A 21,017-nucleotide genomic window follows, 5' to 3' on the forward strand; every position below is an offset into this window, starting at 1 on the left:
AAAAAAAAAAAAAAAAAAAACCCAAAAATGAACACTTCTATAGAAAAATGACCAAGGATATGTTAGAGAGTTCACTGATCAAAAGACATCTTAAGTAAATGAAAGATGTGCAGTCATATTATAGCCACGAGAGATGTTATAAATTGAACTACAATTTTTTCATACATGAATGAATTTGCAAATATCAGAGCCAATGAGTTTATGGAAAAATCGACACATATACTTTTTTTTTTTTTTCCTTTTTTTGAGATGGCGTCTTGTACTATTGTCAGGGTTGGAGTGCAGTGGTACGATCTCAGCTCACTGCAACTTCCACCTCCTGGGTTTAAGCGATTCTCTTGCCTCAGCCTGACCTCATTGTCTGCCTGCCTCGACCTCCCAAAGTGCTGGGATTACAGGCATGAGCCACCGTGCATGCATGGCCAGACACATATACTTTTGGTGGTATGTAAACTGGCATAATCTCTTTGGAGACCAATTTGACAATATCCATTAATACTTTTTATTTTCTTTTTGAGACAGGGTCTCCCTTTGTTGTCCAGGCTGGAGTGCAGTGGCACAATCTTTGCTCACTGCACCCTCCATCTCCCAGGTTCAAGTGATTCTCCCACCTCAGCTTCCTGAATAGCTGGATTACAGATGCATACCACCACAGCCTGGCTAATTTTTGTATTTTTAGTACAGATGAGGTTTCACTATGTTGGTCAGGCTGGTCTCGAACTCCTGACCTCAGATGATCTGCCTGCCTTGCCCTCCCAAAGTGCTGAGATTACAGGTGTGAGCCATTGTGCATGACCCATGAATACTTTTTAGAAGGAATAAGCATACCTTATGACGAGAAGTTACACTTTTAGCAAACTGTGTTAGAGAATATTTGTTCATGACTTTTTGAGATTTTGATTAACAATGCTTTGAATCTATAGATTAACTTAAAAACATTTGAACAGAACTTTTAAAATTTTTTTTATTTTTTATTTATTTATTTTTTTAAACCCATGAACATGGTGCACTGCTCCATTTAGGCTTTCTTTCATTTCTGTCAGTAATACACTTTTCTATTTTTGTATGCTAAAGAGTATAGAGGCCTTGCATGTCGTATTAATTTCTAACTGTTTTATATTTTTGATGTCACTGTAAATTCATTTACTTTTTTTGTTTTTATTTATTTTCTGCTCTTATATAAGAACACAATTGATTGATTTTTGCCTACTGATCTTGTCAGTCAGCCTTTCTAAATTATTAGTTAAAGTAGGGGCTTTTTTTTCTGGTAGAGTTCTTAGAATTTTCTGCTAAACAATCATGTTGATTGTGAATAGAGTCAGTTTACTTCTTCCTTCCCATTCATTCTGCCTTTTACTTCTTTTTCTTGCCTGATTGCACTGCTGAGGACCTCTAGTACAATGTTGAGTGGAAATAGTTAATATACCTATTTTATTCTTGATCTTAGGAGAAAAACATTCAATATTTTACCATTAAGTAAGACATTAGCTATGGAGTTTTCGTTGATGCCCTTTATTAGATTGAAAAAGTTTCTTTCTGTTTTTAGTTTGCTGAGTTTCTTTAAAATCCTGAATGTGTATTGAATTTTCTGAAGTGCTTTTTGTCCTATTTAGATTATATACATACACATATGTATGTATAAAATCTCATGCTAAATAATTAATGGATATTAGCCTGATGGTTAGCCTTTTTCTTCCTGAGGGAAGAAACATACTAAACATGCTAAATGATTTAAAAGTTTTAAACCAATATTATATTCCTGTAATAAACTCTACTAGCTCATCATTATTCTTATTTTTATATATTGTTAAATGCTATTTGATAATATTTTGTGAAGGATTTTTGTATCTATTTCATGAAGGTTACTCTGTAATTTTTATTTTTTGTGATGCTGTCTAGTTTTGATAAAAAGGTTATGTTAGGACTGGGTGTGGTGTCTCATGCCTGTAATCCCAGTGCTTTGGGAAGCTGAGGCAGGCAGATCACATGAGGCCAGAAGTTTGAGAAAAGACTGGGCAACATGGTGAAACCCCATCTCTGCTAAAAATACAAAAATTAGTTGGTGTGGTAGGATGAGCCTGTAGTCCCAGCTATTTGGGAGGCTGACACAAGAGAATTGCTTGAACCCAGGAGGTGGAGGTTGCAGTGAGCCAAGTTTGAGCCATTGCACTATAACATGTATGACAGCAAGAATCTGTCTCAAAAAAAAAAAAGATTATGCTAGCCTTCACCTGTGTTTTCAGAAAGAGTTTATGTGGGATTGATATTATATTTTCCTTAAATATTTCATAGAATTCACTAGTGAAGCCATCTGGGATTATAATTTTCATTGTGGAAATATTTTTAATAACAAATTTAATCTCTTTAATAGATATAGGGCTATTTTGGTTTTCTAGTTCCTCATGTGTCTGTTTTAGCAAGTCAACTAGTATTTCAATAGTTTATTTCCAATTAAGCTAAATTGTTGGGATTACTGGCATAAAGTTATTTGTATTTTTCCTTTTTAATGTTTTTTGGTTTGTGAAATAGGTAGTTATATTCTCTGTTATTCCTGGTATTGTTAATTGTGTCAGTCTCTGCTCCTTGATCACACTTCCTAAAGGTTTTTAATTTTTTTTAATATTTCAAAGAAGCAAGTATTAGTTTTGTTAATTTCTACTAATTTTTTCTATTTATTTGGTTTTCGATTTTATCTTTATTAATCACTTCCTTTCACTTAATTTGGATTCACTTTGCTCTTCTTTTTCTAGCTTAAGTAAAAAATTAGATCGTTGATTTTAAATCTTTCTTCTTTTTTATGTAAACATTTAAACCTATAAGTTTATTTTCCCATTCTTTAGCTGCATTCCACAAATTTTCAAAAATTGTACCTTTATTTTCATTCCTTTTCAAACATCTAAAAATTTCCATTGTGATTTAACTTTGACCCTCTGATTATTTAGAAGCATATTGTTTAATTTTCAAATATTTTGAATTTATAAAGATATTCATTTTCTTCTTTTTAAATTAAATGGGGTCTTTCTATGTTGCCGAGTCTGGTCTCAAACTTCTGGGCTCAAGCAGTCTTCACACCTTGGCCTCCCAAAATGCTGGGATTACAGGTGTGAGCTACCACACCCAGCCTATTATTCATTTCTAATTTAAATCTTTTGTCAGGAAACATACTCTGTATGCTTTCAATCTTTTGAAATTTATTGAGTTTTATTTTACGGCCCAGAATGTGGACTATTTTGTTAAATTTTACTGGTACACTTTAAAAATGTCAATTTTTGCAGTTGTTAGATGCAATGCTCAACAAATGTCAGCTAGGTTAAATAGAGTTTTCCACATCCATATACTGATATATTGTCTAATCGTTCAACCAGTTCTTGAAGAGTATTGAAATCTTCAATTTATTTATTTAGTCCTATTAGTGTTTGCTTTATGTATTTTGAAACTCCATTATTAAATTCATACACATTTATGATTACGTTTTTCTAATTAACTGACCTTTATCATTCTGAAGTGTCCAGGATTTGAGGGCAGTTGTATGCAGATTTTGTTCCCACATTGTGTCTCATTCTATCCTGACATTTCCCTTCTCAGTATCTAGTTTCTCTAGTATTCCTGAATTCTGTTCCCTGATGCTTTATGGTAGTAAGACAGCAGCTTTCTCACTGATTTCTGATCACCATAGCATACATAGTGGGGAGCTCCCTTAGAGAGAAAAAAGCTAACCACCAAGCTAGCAGTAACAAAACTAGGTCTTTATTCCTAATTTAGAGTTTTTTCCTCCTATGTCATGATGCTAACAGATAAATGTCATAACTGCTCACTTCCTGTGTCACTTTTTAAATAGATCTCATTAGCTAATCCTGAAAATCTTTTTTTTTTTTTTTTTTATAACGATTCTCGATGTGAGAAGGGTAGTAGTTTAATAGCAAGAAGAAATAAGGAGGAATACCCTCAAAGCCAACACCCTGGATAATACATTAGGCCTATTTCTTTTGTTGCTGTTTTTTTGGTTCATTTTTTAATCTACAAAAATGTGTGACCTAGATCATCAATTGAATGTAAAATTCTCTTTCTATAAAGTAGATATTAACATATATATAAAATGTGGAGTTGAGGAAGGCATCCTAGAGATCATTTTATTCAGGTCCCTGGCCCCAAATTCAGGAATCCCTTTGATAGCATCTCTTATGGGTAAAACTTAGCTTCTGCCCCAGAACTTCTAGTAAGAGGGAAGAAATGTTTCTAATTGTTATAGTGAGTTGTTACAGAGCTCCTATGGGTTGGGAGCCTCCCACTGATGAGAGTTCTGTTTTCAGAAGCTACACAAAACAATGCTGTTTTATCTTCTACATAAAACCTCTTCTAATATATGAAAACTTCTGTTATGTGTCTCTGATTCTTATTTTTCTTTGGTATAAAATATGCTTTTCAATTAAATTGTAAGTGAGTTCACCTAAAGTTCACTTTTCAACTAATTTTTTTTTCAGTTAACTATAAGTGAGCTAATGAAGGGGAAGATATGGTTTAAAGTTTTGTATCTTTCTTATTACCAAGTATAATGCTTTGGTTATGTAGTAGGACTCTTAATAAATGACTGTTGAGGTTGGGCATGGTGGCCCATGCCTGTAATTCCGGCACTTTGGGAGGCTGAGGGGGGCAGATCACCTGAGGTTGAGACCAAACTGACCAGCATGGAGAAGCCCTGTCTCTACTGAAAATACAAAAAAAAAAAAAAAAAAAATTAGCCAGGCATGGTGGTGAGAATGCCTGTAATCCCAGCTTCTCGGGAGGCTGAGGCAGGAGAATTGCTTGAACCTGAGAGGCGGAGGTTGCGGTGAGCCAAGATCACACCATTGCACTCCATTCTGGGCAACAAGAGTGAAACTCCATCTCAAAAAATTAAAATAATAAATAAATGTTGAAATGAACATTTAATACCATAAATAACAATCTCTCTCAGAGCATGGAGTTGGTGGATATATGGTATATCACATAATTAACAAGAATTTCATTTAAGTTTATGGTTTATGTTTTGTAAGTCAACAATGATTGAATACAATATTATCCAAGGTTTGTGTGTATATATGTGTATAAGTCTTGGCAAGAGACAGGGAGAGAGTGAGTGTGTGTGGTTTACAAAAATGTTAGGATAAATATTTAAGGAATTTTGATAAAATTGGCTCTATGTTAGTCTGGGAATTTTGTGGGTGCCTGTAAACATTGTTTAATGCTTACTCTTAGGGTCTTTCCTCATTATTAAACTTATCTGGACAGATGAGATTAAATAAAACAAACATATGAGTGGAAGGGCAAATTAGCATGAATTGGCCTAGTTTTATGTTACTGATTATAAAATTGTGACAGTGTTTTGAGGACACTTGTATTAAACATTACTGTATCAACTTTCCCTAAAGTTGGCTTATACCTTCTGAATAGAGAACTAAATAGCCATTTCTAACATGATGTTTTTAAACAACAAAAAAATCAAGGCAGAGTTATTTGTTTTGTGCAGGCTTTTGGGCAAAGTTTTAACAAATTAGTCTTTGACATTTCGGTAAATGTTAAAATGTCTCATGGCATTTTAATAGGATTGAGATTTTTCTTGCCCTTCTTTTACCGTCTTAAAGTTTGGGGACTTGGCAGAAAATCTTGGGAAAACTGAAATTTCACTTCTCCCAATGTGGTATTGCTCATCCTAACTTAAAATAAACAACAACAAAAGATGAATTTATGCTGGGCACAGTGGCTCATGGCTGTAATCCCAGCATTTTGGGAGTCTGAGGCAGGGGAATTGCTTGAGCCCAGGAGTTCAAGACTGGCCTGCACAATGTGGGGAGACCACATTTCTACAATTTTTTTAAAAAATTTGTCCAGATAATTTATTATTATTATTATTTTTTAAGAGACAGGGTTTCACCAGGTTGGTCAGGCTGCTCTCGAACTCCCTACCTCAGGTCATTCGTCTGCCTTAGCCTCCCAAAGTGCTGGGATTACAGGTGTGAGCCACCGTGTCCCGCTTTTTTTTTTTTCCTTTTCCTTTTCTTTTTTTTTTTGAGACAGAGTCTTGCTCTGTCGCCAGGCTGGAGTGCAGTGGCGCGATCTTGGCTCACTGCAATCTTCGCCTCCCGGGTTCAAGGGATTCTCTGCCTCAGCCTCCTATCTACAATTTTTTTTTTTTTTTTTTTTAAATCAGCAAGGTGTGGTGGCCCATGCCTATACTCCAGCTACTTGGGAGGCTGAGGTGGGAGAATCACTTGAGTCCAGCAGATTGAGGCTGTCGTGAGCCGTGATCTCACCACTGCAGCCTAACTTCGGTGACAGAAACAGGCCTTGTCTCAAAAAACAAAAAAGAAAGAAAGAATTTTGAAGATAAGCTGTGGTTACAATGCTTTTTCCATATAAATAATGCTCAGTTTCCAAAGAAAGTTGCCAAGACGAGGGTAGCATTTATTTGCTTAGTTAAAAAGCACATGAGATGCAGATTAACCTCCAATATTACATGTTCAGTGTTGCTTCCAAACAGTTGGATACAGGAACTGCTTTGACGAGAACAGAGAAGGGCTCTTTGATTGTGGCCGTTCACAATAGGAAAAAAAGGTTCTTTTATGTTAAAGAGGATCTTTTTCTCCTTCGTTAAAATAGTATTATGGGATATGTTTAAAAATTTTTTTATTTAATTATTATTATTTTTTTTTTGAGAGACAGAGTCTCACTGTGTTGCACTAACTTTGTGACTTGGGCAACTTCTCTGTGCCTTATTGTCCATCTGTAAATACATATTAGAATTGTACTTACTTCAAAGATTCACTGTGAGGATTAAAGGAATTTTTGTGTATACTTAGAGTAGTCTTTCCATATGGCAAGGGCTTAATACATTTTATGGTGAATAAAGGAAGATGACTTTTTGGTGAATCATGGGAAAAATTCTCAGCTTCGGTATCAGAAAACGTTATGCCTCTCCGGAAAAATATGTTTTAGTTAATCTAAAAATATAGTAAACTTTAAAGTTTAATATGCTTCATTCTTGCTTTAGCTGCTAATAAATAAATTTGGAACCAAATTCATGGTTACCTCTACCAACATACAGGACCAGATACGTTTTCTCTGTGCTCATTTTATTAATTATTGTTTTATCACCAAAATTTCCCCTTATACTAGGATTGCTGGATAAAATACATGACATTCAGTTAAATTTTAATTCCAAATAAACAATGATTTTTAAAAAATAGTATTTTTCAACTATTGCATAGAAAATGCTAACACTAAAAATTACTTGCTGCTTATCTCAAGTTAAATTTAATTATCGACCTGTATTTTATATGTTAAATCTGGCACCTTTACCTTTTCTATTATGTTCATTTATTATTTAGTTGCTTCAGATCCTTTGTGGAATGATACTGGGAAATAAATGAATGAATAAATAAATGAAAAAATGAATTAAAAAAATATGCCCTGGGCAGGGCACGGTGGCATATGCCTGTAATTCCACCATTTTGGGAGGCTGAGGTGGGCGGATCACAAGGTCAGGAGATTGAGACCATCCTGGCCAACATGGTGAAACCCTGTCTCTACCAAAAATACGAAAATTAGCTGCGCGTGGTGGTGAGCGCCTGTAGTCTCAGCTACTTGGGAGGCTGAGGCAGGAAAATCTCTTGAGCCTGGGAGGGGAAGGTCGCAGTGAGCCGAGATCGTGCCACTGCACTCCAGCCTGGTGACAGAGTGAGACTCCATCACAAAATATATATTTTCTTCTACCCAGGTGCATATATATATATATATATATATATGATGTGGAAGTGATATGACATGGTACTCATATGAGATCCTAGTGGAAGTGTGGAAATCACTGTAATTTTCTGTAGAGCACTGTGTACATATATATATATGTACACACACACACGTACATATATATATGTGTATATATATACACACACATACATACATATGCATACTCCTGGGTAGAAGACAACTTTGGAGATATTTTCTTAATCTCTGAGGGAAGGACTTTAGTATTTCTCCTCTGTAATGACCTATTAATAGAATTACAATCTATAATTTGTAGACTGGTCTTTTAAATTGATACCAAACATCCATGATTTTCTCCCTCCATTTCTGCCTCTCTCCCTTTCTCCTTTCTTTCTTCTCTTTTTCTAAAGTTTTTTTTTAATGTTAAAATTTTTATTATTACTTATTATAGATACATAATAGTTGTAACCTTTCTTTTTTCTTCATTTTCCTGACTTCCATTTATCTTCCTTTCTCTTTCTTGTAGCTCTTCTTTCATTGCTATCCCAATGAAAATGAAAAATTTGGTAGGGTTTTAGATTCACTTATATTAGAAAAGAGAAGAACTATGAGAAAAGATGAAAGGATTAGTAATTATTTAGCTCAGTGGGGGGAAGTCTGAGTACTGCAGTGACTTAGTATTAGTACAAAGTGATTTTTCAAATTCTCTTGGATCACTAGTAGAAAGGTCCCATATATTTGTACCTTTCAGGCAATATAAGGTAACAGTAGGAATTTATGTGAACTTTATGTGATAAATATGGGAGGAACACATTACTGGCAAGGACATTGGGATTCATTATAATGCTAATTTCAGGTAAAATTATGATATTTATCCATTTGGGAAATTCACTAAGCAATTTATGATCATAGGGATGAGTCACAAAGTACATTCTAAAGTTCTCTCCCAACTATTTCAAATCATTCTCTCAATTTACAGCATCTTCTAAAGTCTTTTCTTCATCAGTTTGTATTTTAGAGTGAAATGCACGATGCTCTAGGGAATTAATTACTTCTCGACAGTACTAATTCATGTTGCCTTATTTGCCTGTTGTAAATGACTACATGTACTTTATTTTTAGTCTTCTCAAAAATGTCCCTGTTTTCTCTGTTTCCAGGAGGCTGCTACAACTCATGTAAAAAGCAGAAAATAAAATGAAGATTTTTCAGTGCAAGATGCGGTACTGGCTGCTTCCGCCTTTTTTGGCAATTGTTTATTTCTGTACTATCGTCCAGGGTCAAGGTAATTGAAAACTTTGAGAATCAGTAGGATCTGGGACTGTAGCCTTCTTATTTCTGATTATCACTTTTATTTTATTTATCCTAATAATATGTGGGCTTTTACTGAGTTTTACCAACTGTTTGCACTATAGAAATGTACACATCTTTGATGATGTTTACAGCCTCACCAGTGGCAAAGCATAATAATTTTGTGGCAATTGGTTAAATAGGTCATTCATTTTTTAAATCTTTTTTTTATTTTTTGAGACAGTCTCGCTCCGTCACACAGGTGCGATCTCAGTTCACTGCAACCTCCGCCTCCTGGGTTCAAGCAATTCTCCTGAATCAGCCTCTCGAGTAGCTGGGATTATAGCCATGTGCCACCATGCCCAGCTAATTTTTGTATTTTAGGTAGAGATGGGGTTTCATCATATTGGCTAGGCTGCTCTTGAACTCCTGAACTCGTGATCTGCCTGCCTCTATCTCCCAAAGTGCTGGGATTACAGGTGTGAGCAACAGCATCCAGCCCATTCTTTTTTTTTCCCCCTATTTATTTATTTTATTGCATTTTAGGTTTTGGGGTACATGTGAAGAACATGCAAGATTGTTGCATGGGTACACACGTTATCCAGAATTTGCAAAGAACTGAAACAGATTTACAAGAAAAAAACTAACAAGCCCATTCAAAAGTGGGCAAAGGATATGAACAGACACTTTACAAAAGAAGACATACATGAGGCCAACAAACATATGAAAAAATGCTCATCATCACTGGTCATCAGAGAAATGCAAATCAAAACTACATTGAGATACCATCTCACGCCAGTTAGAATGGCGATCATTAAAAAATCTGTAGACAACAGATGCTGGAGAGGATGTGGAGAAATAGGAACACTTTTGCACTGTTGGTGGGAGCATAAATTAGTTCAACCATTGTGGAAGACAGTGTGGCGATTCCTCAAGGCCCTAGAAATAGAAATTCCATTTGACCCAGCAATCCCATTACTGGGTATATATCCAAAGGATTATAAATCGTTCTACTATAAGGATATGTGCACACAGCCCATTCTTAAAGTGCTTCTGAAAAGCCTGTGCTAGTTTAATCAGTGAAAGTCAAATTTGTATGTTACAATATCAATTCTGTTAATAACACCCTATTAATTAAATCAGTTTATGAATAGAGCCCTGTTTTTATAGCTCTATTAATAAAGTAATGTGAGTGTGTATGTATCCTAATTATGTCTTGTCTCTTACATAGTGTACAAGGTAGAAATATCACTTCATACCTGGTCCAAGATTTTGCTCCTTTTCTTAAAAACTGAGCACATAGTCTGAATGTTATAAGGACCAGGTATGTTATTTGAAGCATTCCTAATGATTGCTAGTTTGTTTTAATTAAACTTAATTTGTGAAATCTACTGTTTGCATTCCTAGGATCGGAACTTTTATTTTTAATTTTCACTCATTTAAAATATATATATATTTTATTGCACTTTAGGTTCTGGGGTACATGAACAGAAGATGCAGGATTGTTGCATAGGTACATACATGGCGAATGTGGTTTTCTGCCTCCATCCCCGTCACCTGTATCTGACATTTTTCCCCATGTTATCAATCCCCAACTCCCTACCCCCTGCTGAACCTCCCCTATTTCGCCCCAACAGACCTCAGTGCGTGATGCTCCCCTACCTGTGTCCATGTGTTCTCATTGTTCAAAAACCACCTATGAGTGAGAACATATGGTGTTTGATTTTCTATTCTTGTGTCAGTTTGCTGAGAATGATGGTTTCCAGATTCATCCATGTCCCTATGAAGGACACGAACTCATCATTTTTTATGGTTGCATAGTATTCCGTGGTGTATATGTGCCACATTTTCCTTTTCCAGTCTATCATCAGTGGGCATTTTGGTTGGTTCCAGGTCTTTGCTATTGTAAACAGTGCCGCAGTGAACATACGTGTGCATGTGTCTCTATAATAGAAAGATTTATAATCCTTTGGATATATACCCGGTAATGGGATTGCTGGGTCAAATGGAATTTCTATTTCTAGTTCCTTGAGGAATCGCCACACTGTCTTCCACAATGGTTGAATTAATTTATACTCCCACCAACAGTGTAAAAGTGTTTCTATTTCTCCACAACTTCTCCAGCATCTGTTGTCTCCAGATTTTTTAATGATGACCATTCTAACTGGCATGAGATGGTATCTCAATGTGGTTTTGATGTGCATTTCTCTAATGACCAATGATGATGAGCATTTTTTCATATGTTTGTTGGCCTCATATATGTCTTCTTCTGAAAAGTGTCTGTTCACATCCTTTGCCCACTTTTGAATGGGTTTGTTTGTTTGTTGCTTGTAAATCTGTTTTAGTTCTTTGTAGTTTCTGGATATTAGTCTTTTGTCAGATGGGTAGATTGCAAAAAAATTTTCCCATTCTGTTGGTTGCCGTTCACTCTAATGATTGTTTCTTTTGCTGTACAGAAGCTCTGCAGTTTAATTAGATCCCATTTGTCTATTTTGGCTTTTGTTGCCAATGATCTGGTGTTTTGGTCATGAAGTCCTTGCCTATGCCTATGTCCTGAACGGTTTTGCCTAGATTTTCTTCTAGGGTTTTTATGGCGTTAGGTCTTATGTTTAAGTCTTTAATCCACCTGGAGTTAATTTTAGTGTAAGGTGTCAGGAAGGGGTCCAGTTTCTGTTTTCTCCGCATGGCTAGCCAGTTTTCTCAACACCATTTATTAAACAGGGAATCCCTTCCCCCTTGCTTGTTTTTGTCAGGTTTGTCAAAGATCGGATGGTTGTAGATGTGTGGCATTGCCTCCACAGCCTCTGTTCTGTTCCATTGGTCTATATCTCTGTTTTGGTACCAGTACCATGCTGTTTTGATTACTGTAGCCTTGTAGTATAGTTTGAAGTCAGGTAGCATGATGCCTCCAGCTTTGTTCTTTTTGCTTAGGATTGTCTTGGCTATGCAGGTTCTCTTTTGGTTTCATATGAAGTTTAAGATGTTTTTTTTCCAGTTCTGTGAAGAGAGCCATATGCAACTTGATGGGGATAGCATTGAATCTATAAATTACTTTGAGCACTATGGCCATTTTCACAATATTGATTCTTCCTAACCATGAGCATGGAATGTTTTTCCATCTGTTTCTGTCCTCTCTTAATTCCTTGAGCACTGGTGTGTAGTTCTCCTTGAAGAGGTCCTTTGCATCCTTTGTTAGTTGTATTCTTGGGTATTTTATTCTCTTTATAGCAATTGTCAATGACAGTTCGTTCTTGATTTGGCTCTGTTTAAGTCTGTTATTGGTATACACAAATGCTTGTGATTTCTGCACATTGATTTTGTATCCTCAGACTTTGTTGAAGTTGCTTATCAGTTTAAGGAGATTTTGGGCTAAGACGATGGGGTCTTCTAAATATACAATCATGTCGTCTGCAAATAGAGACAATTTGACTTCCTCCTTTCCTAATTGAATACCCTTTATTTCTTTTTCTTGCCTGATCGCTCTGGCTAGAACTTCCTATACTATATTGAATAGGAGTGGTGAGAGAGGGCGTCCTTGTCTAGTGCCAGATTTCAAAGGGAATGCTTCCAGCTTTTGCCCATTCAGTATGATATTGGCTGTTTGTTGTAAATAGCTCTTATTATTTTGAGATACGTTCCATTGATACCTAGTTTATTGAAAGTTTTTAGCATAAAGGGCTGTTAAATTTTGTTGAAGGCCTTCTCTGCATCTGTTGAGATAATCATGTGGTTTTTGTCTTTGGTTCTGTTTATGTGGGGAATTATGTTTATAGACTTGCGTATGTTGAATCAGCCTTGCATCCCTGGAAGGAAGCCTACTTGATCGTTATGGATAAGCTTTTTGATGTGCTGTTACAATCAGTTAGCCAGTATTTTATTGAAGATTTTTGCATCTGTGTTCATCATGGATAATGGCTTGAATTTTTCTTTTCTTGTTGAGTCTCTGCTGGGTTTTGGTATCAGGATGATGTTGGTCTCATAAAATGATTAGGGAAGGATTCCCTCTTTTTGGATTGTTTGGAATAGTTTCAGAAGGAGTAGTACCATCTCCCCTTTGTATGTCTTGTAGAATTCGGCTGTGAACCCATCTGGACCTGGGCTTATTTTTGGTTGGTAGGCTATTAATTGCTGCCTCAACTTCGGCCCTTGTTACTGGTCTGTTCAGTGCTTCGACTTCTTCCTGGTTTATGCTTGGGAGGGTGCAAGTGTCCAGGAACTTACCCATTTCTTCAAAGTTTACTGGTTTGTGTGCATAGATTTCTTTGTTGTAGTCTCTGATGGTATGTCTGTGGAATCAGTGGTGATATCCCCTTTATTGTTTTTTATTGCATCTATTTGATTCTTCCTTCTTTTCTTTTTTATTAATCTGGCTAGTGGTCTATTTTGTTGATCTTTTCAAAATACCAGCTCTTGGATTTATTAATTTTTTGAAGGGTTTTTTGTGTGTCTCTATCTCCTTCAGTTCTGCTCTGATCTTAGTTATTTCTTGTCTTCTGCTAGCTTTTGAGTTTTTTTGATCTTGCTCATCTAGCTCTTTCAATTTTGATGACAGGGTGTCAATTTTAGATCTTTCCTTACTTCTCATGTGGGCATTTATTGCTATAAATTTATCTCTAGACGCTGCTTTAAATGTGTCCCAGAGATTCAGGAATGTTGTGTTCTTTGTTCTCTTTGGTTTTGAAGAACATCTTTATTTCTGCCTTCATTTCATTGTTTGTCCAGTCAACATTCAAGAGCCAGTTGTTCAGTTTCCATGAAGTTGTGTGGTTCTGAATGAATTTCTTAATCCTGAGTTCTAATTTAATTGCAGTGTGGTCTGAGAGGGTGTTTGTTATGATTTCTGTTCTTCTGCATTTGCTGAGCAGTGATTTACTTCCAATTATGTGGTCAATTTTAGAGTAGGTGCAATGTGGTGCTGAGAAGAATATATATTCTGTGGATTTGGGGTGAAGAGTTCTGTAAATGTCTATTAGGTTTGCTTGGTCTAGATCTGAGTTCAAGTCCTGGATATCCTTGTTAATTTTCTATCTCGTAAATATTGACAGTGGAGTGTTAAAGTCTCCCACTATTGTTGTGTGGGAGTCTCAGTCTCTTTGTAGATCATTAAGAACTTGCTTTATGTATCTGGTTGCTCCTATATTGGGTGCATATATATTTAGGATTGTTAGCTCTTCTTGTTGCATTGATCCTTTTACCATTATGTAATGGCATTCTTTGTCTCTTTTGATCTTTGTTGGTTTAAAGTCTATTTTATCAGAGACTAGGATTGCAACTTCTGCTTTTTTTGGGCTCTCCATTTGCTTGGTAAATCATCCTCCATCCCTTTATTTGAGCCTATGTGTATCCTTGCACATGAGATGGGTTTCCTGTATATAGCACACTGATGGGTTTTGACTTTTTATCCAATTTGCCAGTCTGTGTCTTTTGATTGGGGCATTTAGCCCATTTACATTTAAGGTTAATATTTTTATGTTTGAATTTGATCCTGTCATTTTGATGATAGCTGGTTGTTTTGCCCATTAGTTGACATAGTTTCTTCATTGTGTCAATGCTCTTTACCATTTGGTATGTTTTTGGAGTGGCTGGTACTGGTTGTTCCTTTCTATGTTTAGTGCTTCTTTCAGGAGCTCTTGTAAGGCAGACCTGGTGGTGATGAAATCTCTGAGCAATTGCTTGCTCATAAAGGATTTTATTTCTCCTTTGCTTATGAAGCTTAGTTTGGTTGGATATGAAATTCTAGGTTGAAAGTTTATTTCTTTAAGGATGTTGAATATTGGCCCCCACTCTCTTCTAGCTTGTAAGATTTCTGCTGAAATATCCACTGTGAGCCTGATGGGCTTCCCTTTGTGGGTAACCCGACCTTTCTCTCTGGCTGCCCTTAGCATTTTTTCCTTCATTTCAACCCTGGTGAATCTGATGATTATGTGTCTTGGCATTACTCTTCTTGAGGAATATCTTTGTGGTTCTGGGGTACATGTGCTGAACATGCAGGATTGTTTCCATAAAGGGAAGCATACCTATTTGGAAAGGAATGTAACTTGACTTTTTGCATGCACAAATTGCTATTATACATCTGGGGTTAAGGAACTGTATTTCCAACTACTTCATTGAACATACTGCAGGCAGTTTGGTAGACACACTCTGCTTATGTTATGTTCTCTATATTTCCTGGCCTTGAACATTGGCCACCTTGCTAGGTTGGAGCAGTTCTCCTGGATAATATCCTGAAGAGTGTTTTCCAGCTTGGATTCATTCTCTCTGTCACATTCAGGTACACCTATCAAATGTAGATTGGGTGTTTCCACATAATCCCATATGTCTTGGAGGCTTTGTTCATTTCTTTTCACTCTTTTTTCTCTAATCTTACCTTTTCATTTTATTTCATTGAGTTGATCTTCAATCTCTGATATCCTTTCTGCTGATTGGGCTACTTAAACTTGTGTGTTGTTTGCAAAGTTCTCATGTTTTTCAGCTCCATCAAGGGATTTATATTCTTCTCTAAGCTGTTTATTCTCTTTAGCATTTCTTCAAACCTTTTTTCAAGGTTCTTAGTTTCTTTGCATTGGGTTAGAACATGTTCTTTTAACTCAGAGAAGTTTGTTATTACCCACCTTCTGAAGCCTGCTTCTATCAGTTCATCAGACTCATTCTCCATCCAGCCTTGTTCCCTTGCCAGTGAAGAGTTGTGATCCCTTGGAGGAGGAGAGACATTCTGGTTTTGTGTGTTTTCATCCTTTTTGCACTAGTTTCTTCCCATCTTTGTGGATTTATCTACCTATGGCATTTGTAGTTGGTGACTTTTGGATGGGGTCTCTGAGTGGAAGTCCTTTTTGTTGATGATGAAGTTCTTTCTTTTTTTTGGTTTTCCTTTTAACAGTCAGGCCCCTCTGCTGTAGGAATGCTGGAGGTCAACTTCAGACCCTGCTTGCCTGGGGATCACCTGTGGTGGCTGCAGAACAGTAAGGGTTGCTGCCAGTTTCTTCTTCTGTTATCTTTGTCCCAGAAGGATACCTGCCAGATGTCAGCCTGAGCTCTCCTTTATGAGGTGTCTCTTTGGATATACAGTGGTCAGGGAGCTGCTTGAGGAGACAGTCTGACCCTTATAGGAGCTCAAGTGCTGAGATGTGAACCTCATTGTTCCATTCAGAGCTGCTGGGCAGGTACATATAAGTCTGCTGCAGCAGAACTCATAACTGCCTTTTTTCCCTAGGTGGTCTCTTCTGGGAAGGTGGGGTTTTATTTATAAGCTTCTGATGTGCTGCTGCCTTTTTTTCAGAGATGCCCTGCACAGTGAGGAGGTAGCCTAGTCACAGTCTGCCAGCAGAGGCATTGCTGTGCTGCCATGGGCTCTGCCCAGCTGCTGTGTGAAATCCTTGTGGTTTTGTTTATAGAGATATAGTTAGAATTGCCTCAGTAATGGCGGTCTGCCTCAGTAATGGCGGACTGTCTCTGTAATGGCAGACTGCCTCAGTAATGGTGGACTTTTCATTCATTTTTATAAAGTAAGTCTGGGGTTGAAAAACTACTACCTGGGGGCCAAATCTGGGCCACTGCCTATTTTTATAAATAAAGTTTTATTGGAACACAGTCATGCACATTTGTTTATATATTGCCTGTGGCTACTTTCATGCTACAGTGATAGAATTAAATAGTTGTGACAGAAAGTGTATGTCCTGCAAAGCCAAAAGTATGTATCTGGCCCTTTACTGAAAAAAATGTGCTAACTTCTAAAGTAAATATGCACAAGTGTGTAAAGTGTTATTACTAAACAAATATAGGAATCTATAGAGACTTAAGTGTTGGTGATGAAATGTCATTTTTCAGCTGAGCAGGGAAGTGTAAGTGTGATACAGTGATTTTAGGAATGCTAATGTCTAACATTTGGCATTGAGGGTTGTAGAAAAGATAAATGCATTAACCACCACACACTGCTTCCTTAAAGGGAGGCATACCTGTTTGGAAAGGAATGAAACTTGACTTTTTGCATGCAAAAATTGCTATTATACACCTAGAGTTAAGGAACTGTATTTCCAACTGCTTTATTGAACATACTGCTGGCAGTTTGATAGACTCATTCTGCTTATGTTATTTACATTCATGAATGAATGCTTTTGTCTGTGGCAATTAGAGAAGTAATAAGGGAAATTCTAGATCACTTATTCTGTAAACTCCAGGATACAAGACACAGATCCTTAGAAACAAAAGGTGGGCAAGTTGTAAGCCCTTCAGAGTTGCAGTCTCAGTCTAACATAATTCAGAAGTGGTCATTCATGAAGTAACTGATCATGGTCATTCATGGAATAATTGATCATGGTCATTCATAAAATAACTGATCATATATAGTTCTTATGGGGTACTTTCAAGGATGCTGTCTACCAGATATACATTGTTAGCCAAATTCTGATTTATTTATTTATTTATTTATTTATTTTTTGAGATGGAGTTATATTATTGTTCCTCGGGCTGGAGTGCAATGGCAAATGCAGCAATCTTGTCTCATTGTAACCTCCGCCTCCTGGGTTCAACTGATTCTCCTGCCTCAGCCTTCCAAGTAGCTGGGATTACAGGCATGCACCACCACACCCAGCTAATTTTATATTTTTAGTAGAGAGGGGGTTTCACCATGTTGGTCAGCTGGTCTCAAACTCCTGACTTCAAGTGATCCACCTGCTTTGGCCTCCTCAAATGCTAGGATTACAGGCATGAACCACCATGCCCAGACACCAAATTCTGTTTTAAGTGAACACTTATGGGGCACATTCTGTGTGTCGAGTTCAATACAAAGGTATGATTTTTTTTTTTTTTTTTTTTTTTTACCTCCAAGCAGCTCACTATCTACTAGGGGGATAGGGAAGTAAATAAATTGCAATATAAGTTATGTTGCGAGTGAAGTGTGGCAAAGACAAAGATGGAAAGATAGATTGAAGACAGATTATGAAATATTTTAAACAACTCTGTTTTTGAGAAAAACATCTAATAGCAACATATGTGATTCTCATATTTGTGACTCATGGGAGTTTGAGGGATAGGAATAAATAAGGTATGAGAAATCATTAAAATATATTAAATTGTCCATGAAATAGGTGTTGAAGGCTGGAAATAGGCAATGTGATAGAGAATGTAACTAGAGAATGCATCTAAGAATCATGTAAGGGGTACAAGAGATAAAAGTTGTCTGCAGATTAAAAGTGGAGACAGACAAAAGACAGGGAACAACTGAAGATGGCTCAGCTTTCTTGATGGAGACCTGAGTAGATGGGGCCTTTCATCTTGCCGCCTGTGTCATTACTGCTTCCATGTCTTAGCATTGTAATTGTTTACTTACCTCAGCTCATAAAAGGCAATGGTTCTCACTTTAGTGTCTGTATCGTTCGTCCAGAGCAGTGGTCAGTGATAGCAGACATTTGTTGAAGAGATGAAGAGGTTAAACAAGTAGAAGACAGTGAGTTCAGTCTTAGATGAATATATGGAGCTTAAGGTGTCTATGGGACATCCAAGTGTAGATGTCTGGTAGGCAGTCGGTCTGGAGTTTAGGGAAAAAACATCAGGGCAGGAGGTTATATTTGAATTGTGTTTTGTTTGGGAATTCCCTTACAGGGATTTTTGAAGCCTTAGAAGTAGAATTAGAAAGGGAAATCAAAGTGGAAAGAAGTGAGGATGAAGTCTGCAGAACATCAATAGAGTTCAATAAGAGTTTAATAGAAGAAAAATGGTTGATCGAAAGTGTCAAAAAGAAAAATCCAACACCACTTACTTATAAGGAAGTCAGGGGAATGTAATGGATAAGTGAAGGCTGGAGAAATTTTCAAGGAAGATGGTGGCTGCATGCTGGAGGAAACCTCAGTAAGAAAAGCTTTATATGTTCTTGGCTTTGGTGATTAGGAAAATATGTGAGACCTTTGAGAAACCTCATCATTTTTCCACCATGACACCACTTATTTACATGACTGATTTTTAGCGAGGAATAAGGAATATGAGTTGCTTTATTGGACTGATTTTCTGCTTGTAAAGCAAATTTAGTAGTGAGTTCCTGTGGGTTGGCCAATTTTGACATTAATTTGCAAAGCCATATAGACATGTTTAGAGTGATATTTATGAACAAAATAGAAGAAAAAATGCCAGTGAGATAGGCAGAATAATGTCCCTGTAAAGATGTTCATGTGTGAATCTTCAGAACTTGTGAATATATTGTTATATGGAAAGGGGGAATTAAGATGTCAGGTTGAATTAAGGTTGTTAATTAGTTGACCTTAAAGTTGGGAGGTTAGCCTGAATTACCTAGGTGGGCCCAATGTAACTGCAAAAAGCTTTAGATATGGAAGAGGGAGACAGAGCAGCCAGTGTGAGCAGTCATGTGAGAAAAACTTGGCTCGGTACTGCTGGCTTTGAAGATGAAAAGAGGCCACGAGTCAAGGAATGTTGGAAGCTTCTAGAAGCTAGGAAAGGCAAGACAATTGTTGATATTCTCCCCTAGAGAAGGAAATTCAGCCCTTCCAACAACACCCTTTTAGTCTAGTGAGATTGATTTCAAACTTCTCACCCCCAGAACAGTAAGATAGTAAATGTCTGCTGTTTTAAGCCAGTAAGATTTTAAAATTTATTACAGTAACAACAAACAATGAATGCAGTTAGTATTAAAAGGCATACAGGAAATTAATTCTTACTCCCTAAATTGCTAATCCACAGAATGTGCTTTAACATTTAGTCTCTCCATGGAATATTTTATGAAAAATATTCCCTCTCCAGGACCTGTGAACCTACGTTGGCTCGAATAACTGTTTATACCTGGATTATTCCAGCATCTTCTTTTCAAGACAAATTGTTAAATGAACTAGAATACAGAAAAAGTAATGGGATGGCTGTCGGAGAAAAATGTGTACAGCAATAACAGTGATGGCATCAACACTTTCTTAGAATTTCACAGTAAATATGTACCTGGTTGTAGCAATGTTAGTTTTGGCTGGTTACAGGAAGGAACCACTGAAGGTAAAGTAACTGTCATTTAAAAACCTCAATGCATAGAAAATTAGAGACTTTGCATAGGGGCTAGCTTTCACTTTATAAAGACCTCTGTGTTCACACATTGACACATTTCTTGCTGTTAGCCAAACACATTTGAAAAGTTGAGAATATTTTCCTTACTGCTGTGTTCACCATCTTTATAATGGATCATGAAATTACAACATATGAGGTTCTAAGCCACATTAAAAAAAAAACCCTCTAGCATACCCTACAGTAAAAGTCTCTCAGAATTTAATTGTTCCAATTTACGAAACATTTAGGCAGGTAATAAATTTAGTTGAAAAAATGACTAACATAAAAAGCTGAAGTTTTGTGTTTTATTTTTTGAGTCAGAGTCTTACAATGTTGCCCAGGCTAGAATGCAGTGGTGTGATCATGGGTTCCACCTCCTGGGCTCAAGTGATCCTCCTACCTCAGCCTTCTGAGTGGCTGGGACCACAGGTGTGTGCAACCATACTCGACTAATTTTCGTATATATTTTTTAGAGATGGAGTTTTGCCATGTTTCCCAGGCTGGCCTCAAACTCCTGGGCTCCAGCAATCCGCTTGCCTTGGCCTCCCAAAGTGCTGAGATTACAGATGTGAGCCGCTGTGCCCTGTCAATTATTTTTTTTTGATTACTTGGATAAAAATAGCCAAATACTTCTCTGCTGTTGAAAAGTCTTTTAAAAATAAATATAATCAGTTGTCCTATCAACTTAGCACCCTAAAATGTGTTTTAAAGAGATAAAAACTCTCAATATGATTCATACTGCATTATCTTTATCAACCAGAAATTTGTGGTTGCAAATAAAATTAATTTTCTCTGGTCAACTAAGCAAAAATGTATTGGGTAATGCAGTAGCTCATATAATCAAAGTAAAAGTAAATAATCAAGCTTTGAAAAGGATAGGAATCTGGGAAACCCTCTGGGATACAGGCTGTAGGAACTAATGACCATTTTTCTTAGGGCATGTTGTTGGAATGACT

General features: G+C 36.7%; 1 protein-coding gene across 4 annotated transcripts in view; it reads left to right on the top strand.

The window, feature by feature from the left end:
- COL14A1 (collagen type XIV alpha 1 chain) overlaps positions 1-21,017 on the top strand; it is a 255,166-nt gene that overhangs the window by 10,171 nt on the left and 223,978 nt on the right. For all 4 annotated transcript variants that reach the window (XM_037739316.1, XM_017530706.2, XM_017530707.2 and 1 more), the window contains exon 2: positions 8,898-9,022. In XM_037739316.1, coding sequence (XP_037595244.1) covers positions 8,935-9,022 — 88 coding nt within the window. In that variant the 5' untranslated portion in view covers positions 8,898-8,934. The remainder of the gene's footprint in view (positions 1-8,897; positions 9,023-21,017) is intronic.

This window comes from Cebus imitator, unplaced genomic scaffold (assembly GCF_001604975.1).
Source record: "Cebus imitator isolate Cc_AM_T3 unplaced genomic scaffold, Cebus_imitator-1.0 Scaffold68, whole genome shotgun sequence".
Taxonomy (NCBI): Eukaryota; Metazoa; Chordata; class Mammalia; order Primates; family Cebidae; genus Cebus; species Cebus imitator.